Below are 10,438 nucleotides of genomic sequence, written 5' to 3' on the forward strand. Positions count from 1 at the left end.
TTAGAAAACCCTACAGGGCTGCCATAAGTTGGCTGCGACTTGACAGCACTTTCCAACACCACCACCACCACCATTGGCCAGATATGAATAAATGGATGTGTCCTGATCAGGGTGCATTCCGTTCTAACATGGAAAGCTCTAATGTAACATAACATGAAGTGTTTAGCAGAATTAGTCTTTTAACTATTTTCCTCCATTGTCTCTTCAGGACTTGATTGCCACGAAGCGGGGGAATAAGGGACTGGATCAACTTCCTTACACAATGAAGATTGACTTTGCCTTCTCTGTCCAAGGAGTTATGCGCTCAACGAGTTCATGGTTACCTCTGCTTTGCTGCCATCGCCATTGCTCCTAAGGGAATTGTTGTTTGGAGACTGTTTGCTGATTCTGCCTCCATTCTCCCCTGAACACAGCAGGTGTCAGCAACCCGTGGCCAAAAACCTCTCCCGAAGAATCTTCATCCTGCTCCTTCTCCTCTTAGGATAAAGGCCTCTGGATCCTACCAGATAGCTGAGATCTTTCCTTGGCAGGGAGAATTTGCAACTTCATCTCCTGTTTTCTCTTGTGGAATTTAACAGCTGTAGTGCTTATTACCAGAGCCTCTTCTGCGAGTGGCTTTCAACCTTTTTTGTCTCCTAAGGAAAAGCGGCTTCTTTCAAACATGGGCTTTATTCTCCACTCTGCCTCTTTCACCCTAAAGGTGAGCTTATTGCTGGGCTCTTTTCTCAGCCTGTGTCTTGGGCTGGAGTTTGTGGGTGTTCCCAATCAGTGGGCGCGTTACCTCCGCTGGGATGCCAGCACCAGGAGTGACCTCAGCTTTCAACTGAAGACCAGTGTTTCAGCTGGATTACTCCTCTACTTCGATGATGGTGGCGTCTGCGACTTTCTCTGTTTGTCCCTGGTGGATGGGCGTATTCAGCTCCGATTCAGTGTGGACTGTGCTGAGGCCACAGTTGTCACAGATAAGCAAGTCAATGACAGCAACCTGCACTTCCTGATGGTCAGTCGCAACCACCTACGGACAGTTCTTGTGCTGGATGGTGAAGCCAAGCCTGCAGAGGTGCGCCCGCAGCGCCAATACATGAATATTGTCAGTGACCTCTTTGTGGGAGGCGTCCCGTCAGACATCCGTTCTGCAGCCTTGACCCTTGACAGTGTCCTGGGTGAGCCACCATTTAAAGGATTTATCTTGGACCTGAAGTATGGCAGTTCAGAACCCCAGCTCCTGGGCCACCAAGGCGTCCGTCTAGACATGGAAGGGCTATGTACAGAGAACCCATGTGAGAATGGTGGGAATTGCTTCCTTCTGGATGGCGAGCCACAGTGTGATTGCTCGGCCACTGGATATGTTGGGAGATTCTGTTCTGAAGGTAAGAGATCACTTTCACTTCTGTCTTCTGGATTTTGCTGCACAACATTCTGTGTTACTTATTGGCTACGTTGTTACCTCCGTTGGTTGTGTTTCAAAAAACGTAACACTCTTCAGTACAACAAACTGAATACTTGTCGCCAGACTATCAAGTTGGACAAGAAACCAAGATAGGAACTAGCAAAACTATTTTCACAGTTTTTGCTATGCGTTCATTGCTTGGTCATTAGCAATTCTACTATATTCCATGTTTTTGGAAAAATTTGGGATTCAGAGTTCTCTGTATGAGTTACTTGAACACCCTCTGAACCTCTTGAAATAATACAAATAAGAGTTGACGGGTTATGAGAGATGCCTTAATACCTCCAGCCAATCACTATTTGATTCCTTTATATGGTCAAGTAAGAATGGAAAGAGTAAGTACAAAGGATGCATAGAGCCTGAGTGCTCAGTAGAAATTCTGCTGCTCACAGCATTTTGAGTTGGATCTAGCTCTGCCCATTGCTCTGGCTAGGTTTAAAGATGATGGAAATTATATTTGCCCATGCTGTGACATGGGTAAAATAGAGCATTGGATTAGACCAGTTACTTCATATGCAGAATGCTCATGCTATGCTGTGGTCAGGTCTTTTGAACAGGAAGACACCAGTGTTGTATCCTGTTTCCTGTAATTCTGTTTGATATTCAAGTCCACTTTCCACTAATTGAGTAATCAAGAGTGGGGAGGGGCCTGTTTGCCATTCGTGCTTCCAAAGTAAGGATATTGCAGGATCTTGTAAAAGGACCAGGGTCACAGTGCCAAGAAAAGCTGTCAAGCTTCACAATAGTAAATCCTGGGTGAGGACTATTCATCACAAGGAGCTCTTTCAATTAGCTCAGTGCATTGGAAACTTATCAATGGAAGGAACAAGTATCAGGAAAATGATGTTATTAGCTATGCACTTGCCCTTATTGCTTGTGGCATTTTAGCTGCTGTTTATTTATGTGAGCAAAAATTCTACTTTGTGAGCTATTGGCATTAAAGTTGTGAGTGAACAGTTTGGCTACTGCATAAATTAGTTTGCTCTGGAACCACCCTTCCTGAGCTAAGACAAATATGTGTGAGCCGGAGGTTAAAAGACTCTGAGCTAGCTCAGACCAACTCAGTTTACAGGGAACATTGCCCACAAGAGGTATTGAGCAAGGTAGAGGAATAAACCATCCACAGCTTTTTTGTTTGGTTGTGCCAATAAGATATCATTTGGGGAGTAGCTCTGATCACCTCTAGTAGATTTGGATCATGATCATTTTATCCTCTTTCTCAAAATGTTTCCATTCTCTTTCCTCCTTGTTTTATGTGCTGTTGTAACAAATAATTTGGTGTGTCAGTTAACACTTTATTCCAGCGTGACTTTCCTTTTCAACAGGATACCAGCATTTCGCCCCCTCTTTGGATCATTAACCTGCTTTATACCATTTGCCAGCCTGTTGATTTCTGAGCTGATTTGTACTCACTTGATCACTGACTTTGGTTGGCTGGCTGATGGGACCTGATCAATAGCTCCAGTTTTAATAGCTAAATGTAGTGTGTACCTTTTTAATAATGAGTTCTCTCGACAGAGTTCAGGCCATTACTTGACTATTGATTGATACCTGTGTCTGCAGATGGCAAAACCACAACAAGCTCATTTATTCAGTGGACAGAGGGAAGATATATAAATAAATACTTAGCAAACCCTGCTGATAGTGAAGTTCCATTTACAGTATCCCAGCTTCATTAATGCAAACTGCAGTTCCAGTTAGTGAACCTCAGTGTGCAAATGTCCTAAGAGATATTTACAGAAATCAAGCAAAGAACATTATAGATATAAACATGCACTGAATATGTTAGGCTGAACTACACATGCCAATTTGTAATGTGTAGTATTGGGGTTTCCCCATTCTGACTTTGATGTTGACTTTGACGAGCCTTTATTGGCATATGTATATGCATACAATAGGAGATCAGGTTAAATATAGACTGGAAAATACAAATCAACATAGGGTAAAATTGGAGCTATGGCACAGGAAAAAACTTTGATGTTGATAGTCAGATGTCAGGAGTGAGCATACTTGAAGCTACCTTATACTGACATTGGTTTGTCAAGGTCAATATTGACTACTCAGGCTGGCAGCATCTCTCCAGGGTCTCAAATAGAGGCCTTTCACATCACCTGCTGACTGATCCTTTTAACTGGAGAGGCTGGGGATTGAACCTGGGACGACAATATGATATCCATCCTGGGGATAACACAAAACTCCTTCCTAAAGAGAATTCTAATACTGCCTCAGGGCACTCCAGCTGCCCTGCTGAGAGCTGAATCTGGCTTGCTTTCCATTAAGGTCCGTGCCCACGCTGCCTTGATTAATTACTGGAGAAAGTTAAAGAATTCTCCTTCTAGGCATCTTTCTAAGCAGTGTTTTATCTGGCTTCAGAAAGACACCTCTTGGGTTGCCAGCTATCACAGGCTTTTCTGCCTGTACCCAATACCGGTTGACCCCCAAGGCTTCCCTCTAAATGGGTTCAAAACTTGGGAGCTGATATTCAATATACATGCCACCTTAGATAGGGGAAGTATTATCAGTTCTAGATTTCCCCCATGGTTTAAACTGCTCAAACGGGATCACACCAGAACTTCCTGTTCATCCAGCATCACCTTCTACACACTTAGAGAAGCCTTTACAGTCCTCAGATTTCAAACAATAACAACAGCCATGTTAGTTGGCCGTTATCAGCATATACCTGTTGCTCAGCGAGTATGTATCTGTGGAGCCCTGGAATTGGAGGATCTCCCTCAGTATGTCCTGTTTTGTAACCTTTACTTGGTTCTCAGGGCCAAGTTCCTTGCAGCCATTTTCGGCAGGCTAGCCTCACATTCAGTGGCAGACAAAATAATCTACCGCTTATCTGATGATCATCCTTATGTCACCTATATAATATCACTGTATGCATTGGTTGCCAAGAAGATTTGTGCAGAACTTTTGCCCTGATGTTCAACATGCTGTATTCTATGTTATGTCCTGGTCCTGACAATTTTAACATAGTTTCTAACCTTGTGTTTTTACTGTAATATTTATTACTTCTTGGGCAGCTATTATTATGGCCTTTGGCTTCATGTAATAAAGTTCTGCCATTTGGGACCTTCTGTATACAAAGCAGATGATCTTCTACTGAGCCACAGCCCCTCCCTGTGGGGGAACTTATTTTCCAAGTGCCTAAGGGCTGGATGTGGGTTGAGACTGTGATACGTGTGTGTGTGTGTGTGTGTGTAGAAGGGCATTCAGCCTTATTCCATGCTGTTTTCCTGATCTGAAATGGCCCTGGGGCTCGTGTTTACCCGCTGGTGGGGTGCTGTGCATGTAGCCCATCAGTACCTATGCATCTAGGGCAAATAGTCATTTTGGGTTGGAAAAACAGTGTAGAGGGGAGGCTGAAGCCCCTTCTCCGCCTTGCACCATGGCTCTGATCCGAATTAGGAGCCTGGGCACTTGGTAAACAATTTCTTCCACTTCTGACATCTGATGGTTGCCATCAAAGTCAGGTTGGGGAATGCCTGACCCTAAATGTTACAAATTGTAAAGTTTAGTTTAATTTTTAGTGACCAGTTGAATACACATTCCAGATTTTGGGGGACTCTCATCAAGATGCCTTTCAGTAGGCCCCACTAGTATTTGCCACCACTCGTGCGGTGGCAGCTGCCCAAATTGCCATCTGAGGGGGAGGTGGGAGAAAGAGGTCAAGAGTATACCTATTAAGTCTAAGGTGCCTTGACACATCGGTCCCACAAACTTCTATTTTTTTTTGTTAAGTATGCAACTCAACAACGTTGTAAGTAACAAGTGAATAAGCTTTATTAAGAATGAGAACTTCCGAAGATCACACAGCACGACGACACACACGACCACACACGACAACAAACAGTGGAGCCTAGCTCCTTTTAAACAATCCCGGGCTGGTGTAGCCACGCCCTCACATAGTTAAGGTCCAATCATAATACAGATATAACATCCAGTAAACATACTTCCCTCCAGCACAGTTCTCTTGCATTTGATTGGTTACAATACTGCTTCAGCCAATGGTATTGTTTCAGATTAGAATCCTGGCTGAGGTTCCAAGCTTAACATGGTTTCTCTATGGTGAAGACACAACATTTTTCATGCCAGTAACTTCAGTAAATTTTTCTAGACAAATCCTGTGAATTGTTTTCTGGTAATGGTGGTAAGACTAACAACAGTTCCCATGGTTTCCTGAGGAGAAGGGAGGAATATTAAACTAAGTCATGGTGTAGATAGGTCCTCTGAATCCAGGTGTTTTGGGATCAGAGAGAAGATTTTTGAGTAACAAGTGATTTCTGCTTGCTGGCTTACATTTTTGCCATAGATATGCCTTCTAACACAACAGCATCAGTTCATCCGTTCAGAGGAAACAAGTGAAATGGGAATAAAAATATAATCTCAGTTGTTTTGTTTATCCTGTCCAATGATTTCAATAAAAACAGAAGTTGTAAAAAATCCTTTTGGTTCTCCCCATCTACCAACCAATAAATCTTCTCCGTTTTCTGGGATTGCTCTGGCACTAGGAGCAGCTCAGGTCTCCACTGGGGTCTGAATTTCACAGAAAGACAAAGTATACATTGAAATTATGCCTTTGTAAATACTTCAAATAAAACAAAGAGAATCAGCTGTCCAGTACATTGGCATGCTCAGCATTACTTTCAACTTTACAAGATCATGAACAGTCAAGGCAAGTTCCAGGTTTTGTGGTGGCCCTCGGCAAGATGCCCTCCATCTCTCCCCTCCTCTAAACATGCTGCCTTATCATGAAAGCACACATGCTCCTGAGAGCACGGCATGACTCTATCATGTTCTGTGAAGCTTTTTAGATATGAGCAAGTATAGGTTCCTCTCCAAGCATAAATACAAGATGGTCCTAAAAACTCCTGGGACAAAGTTCCATTACTTCATGTATACAGATGGAACAAGTATCTCTATTTGCTGGTGGGCCCTCTGTCAAGCCACAGCCCTTGGCAGATGCCCTCACTATGCCAGTTCTTGATGCCACCCCTGACAAGTCCAAATTGGTCCTCAGAATAAGCTTTCCCCCCACATGCATAAGCCACAGAGTTGGAATGTTCTGAAAGACTATCTAATCCATTCCCACGTTTCTCACATTTAATCTGGGCAACATAGGACAGGAAATAGTTCTCCTAGGATCGAGTTTGGTAGCACTGTAGAGACCAATAGGGTTGCCAGGTCTCACCTTGATCCCAGCAGGGGGCTCCAGTCCGGTTCCTGGAGTCTTCTGGAAGTGACATCATCTCACTAGGCACATCATTCAGGGAACACTCTAGTATTTGGGTAAAAACTCTGTGGTCACCATAGAGTTTTTCCCCAAATGCTCCCACACAATGTGCCCAGCATGATGACGTCACCCTGGGTGATGTCATCATGCCAGGCATGTTGGGCACACTGGGACTCTTTGGGGGCAGGACTCCTCCCACCAGTAAGCTGGCTTGCAGGAGATTGGGGGCCCTGAAATCAGAGGAACCCCCAACTCCGTCGAGGGATTGGCAAGCCTAGAGACCAATAAGGTTGGTCTCTAAGGTGCTACTAGACTCCAATCTAGCTGTTCTACTGTAGATCAACACTGCTACCCTCTGAAATTATCTTCATGAAATAGCTCTTGTATCACCTGCCAGATCAGTTTGCAGAAATGGGGTTTCCATATTGTGCAGCATAAGGAGACCTGTAGATCCCTAACAAGGTCTCCATTCCCAAGGCTTCTTTTGGGGTTGCAGGTGAAGCTGAATCAAAATTCTCTTAAGAACTTCTAATAAACTCCTCTGGTGGTAGCAAATCCATGTAGATGCTGCTGCCACCATCTCTACAAAGTGACATCTTAAATGGCTCATGCCGCCTGCAGGGGCTGTTTCAAAATGCAGCCTGAATAGGGTCCTGATTGCACCTCTTTCCTTGATTACAGAGCAAGATTTCCTGGGGATGCGGCCTCCTGAAATGACAGAGGAGCTTGTCACTGTAATTATTACACTTTTAACAGCAGAGTGAACAGATTTCTCTGCTCCCTTTTAAAAAGAGACAGGTTACTGCAGGGCTTATCTTCCACCTGACCCTTTGGCATGGCCAAGGCTTCCTGTTCCAGATGGGTTTGGTGGCAGCTGCTTGGCCCTCTCTTGCAGCCATGTGGTGCCCTGTTGCCACCTCCCTTCCATTTTATGACACTAATAACCACTCTGGCGCTTTTCCAGGAGCCTGATGACTGTACTTAATTTGCATACATTTTGTAATCAAAAAACAAATGAACACGACCATAATATTTGCTTCTACTTGCATCTTCCTTGATGAATGAATATAAATTGCTTGTTGTTTGAATTCACCAGTGGTAAACAGCCAAAGTGTTTGTCTGATCCTTGCCCTGCTCTTTTAGGTTGAGGGCAGGCCAATGTGGACTATGTCCCCCCCCCCCCAGCTGCAGTTTGAATGGCTCAGACCTAATTCTCCAGCTGAAAACTGCACTTAAGGAAATTCATAGTAACCTTGGGTTGCCCAGTAAATGGGAGAAGGGAGAGATGGGCCCAGTGTAGCTCCTCTCTTTTTGTTGGCTTGATGTTGGTGTTCTGTAGTGAGGATGCTTACTGTGCAATCTTGAGCAGAATTATAGCCTTTTAAGTCTACTAAAGTTAATGGTCTTAGAAGGGTATGACTCTGTTTAGGGTTACTCTGTAAGATTTTCAGAGCAATATGTTTGATATGCTTTTGATGCTGCTTTTTATGCATCAGAGATGATTCACACAACCCCTTTCTTTACCTATAACCTCTATCGGTGGTGTTTTGTTAAAAGCATCATGGATTAAAAAAAGAGATGAGGAAGCCACTGTCTGAATCTATTTGTTTATTTGGTTTATTTATACTGCCTTTCTTGTAGAGGTTCTCAAGGCAGATTATAGAGGGGTTGTTTTTTTTAAAAAAAGAAACCATACCATAAATACAATAAAAATACTTAGATAATTTCTACAAACATTACAGCATTATTCTACCATGGGCATAACTCCCAATGTATCGAGTGGTTGCAAATGAGAAAGTGGGTCCTGGGCCCTTGCTGATAGGGTCTGCATCAAGTATAGACTAACACTGAGGATTATTGGCCTTGGGAGAGCCTGTCACTGCAAAGCAGTTTCAATCACAGCCTGTCCCCCCTCTCTCTTTAGGTGCTGGCAGAGTTGGCTTTTGGCCCTCTGGAAAGATTGCTCTTCCCCCCTCCCTAGTTAAGCATTCTGCCACCATAAGGAAAAAGTGATGGATTGCATCCAGATGAACTTTTCTAATAACAAAAGACATTTCTGTCAGTGGGACATACTTCCCTGGTTTCTCCCCTCCTGCAGCTGTCCACTGGTCCCCCTGAAATCCTGCTTTTGAGGAACAAAGGACCCTCAGGAATGGTGTGAGGAGCAAACCTGGGAGTCTGCAGCAGCAGTTGGTGGAAAGTACATCTCCCCTTCCATTAGTGGAAAATTTAGTCTGGATCTGGTCTGGTAGCATTTCCTCATCCAGGTGGTCGAAGGTCAGTCATCAGAGGTTGCCACCAGTCTCTGTCCCCTGTTCATTCACCTGCTTGAGAGAGCAGTGGTGGCTGGTGGGAACAGCAGCTGCCAGCTCTATGGTGTGATCAGGTGAATAAGCAATGTTTGCTTCTCCTTACAACAGTAGCTGCTTGTCTGCTTGAGCAGATGAGCAAAAAAGCAATGGTGTCTGGAGGCAGTTGCATTCATTTCATTGCCAGCCCTTCCCTCTCTGTGTGTCATGGCTGTAACTTTGGGGGAGAGGTTCATTGGACAGCACCTTGATGATGGTTCCCCAAAACCTGGAGGTGGCCCTGCTTAGTTGAGTAAAACATGTCTACTTCTGGGGTAGAAAGCTGTAGTGTAAACTGACTCTGATTGAAACCCTTTGATTATTTTGCACATCTTTTACTGAACAGCTCCTCTTTTTTTGCATGTTTTTAAAGCTGTTTCCCAATCATGTCTTAATTTGATGGTGATCCAGATGGTCAGTAGAGAAGCAAGATGAACTAATAAATGGCTGCAAAGTGCTTGCAGGCGTTACAGTGCAGTGTAAGCACAGTTTGTTGTCATTAATAATAGTAGTAAATATCAGAGAGGAAGGAAATCTGCAGCCTTGGAACAAGGTCCTAAATTGTTTCTCTAATTTATGTTTGTCAAATGGTACCCTCTCTCAAAACATTTGTGTGTGTGTATGATGTATATATATGTATATATATATACAAATGTGTGTGTGTGTGTATACATATATATATGTATACACACACACACACACAAATATATTCTTTCACTTGAAATGGGATGCTGTATGAGCTGTGAAAGCTGAGCATGACACCTGTGGTATGGGGATTCTAACTTCTTGTATAGAGTGGAGATCCAGGTCCACCTGGGTGATAGAACTGGATGATGATTGTAGTTCTAACCTGTTTGTAAAAGTCAAATCAGATGCAGGCTTCCATCTCTCCACAGACTGTATGTATTATCTGGGTGAAATCTGAGGCTCTGATATCCATCATGGGAACAAGTGAACATCAGGTGAATTGTTCTCTGGTATGTATGGTATTTGGGCAAGAGTCTTCCCTAGTGGATTTCAGTGGGAAGGATGACTAGTATCACTGGAGTAACTTCCTTCCTTCCTTGTATTGGAAAACTTCCCCAGGAATAATAGGAGATGCAGACAAAGAACCAACACATTCACTGAACCCAGGGCACAAGTCTAACATTCACCTTACCCTGTGGATCTAGTTCTCTGGGCTGGTAGAGAATGTTGTTTCTAAACTCCAGAGGAGGTAGTTAAAAATAGAATTTCACTGGGGATTCCAGTGAGCAGTGGAAACTTCACAATTTACAGCATGCAAGGATCAAGTGGAGAAGAATGAGGAGGAATGCACAGTGAATGGTCCCTGAAGCTGCTGAGAGAAGACCTGCACCTTACTTGTGTTCCCAGATGCTCAGTGCTCAGGGAGAAAGTTTC

General features: G+C 43.7%; 1 protein-coding gene across 1 annotated transcript in view; it reads left to right on the forward strand.

Annotated features, from left to right (window-relative positions):
* The first annotated feature begins 661 nt into the window (after positions 1–661).
* The window catches only part of NRXN3 (neurexin 3), a 1,635,269-nt gene continuing 1,625,492 nt past the window's right edge, over positions 662–10,438 (forward strand). The window contains exon 1 of the mRNA XM_015418345.1: positions 662–1,370. Coding sequence (XP_015273831.1) covers positions 662–1,370 — 709 coding nt within the window. The remainder of the gene's footprint in view (positions 1,371–10,438) is intronic.

This window comes from Gekko japonicus, unplaced genomic scaffold, assembly GCF_001447785.1.
Source record: "Gekko japonicus isolate JY-2015 unplaced genomic scaffold, Gekko_japonicus_V1.1 scaffold3, whole genome shotgun sequence".
In the NCBI taxonomy this organism is placed as follows: Eukaryota; Metazoa; Chordata; class Lepidosauria; order Squamata; family Gekkonidae; genus Gekko; species Gekko japonicus.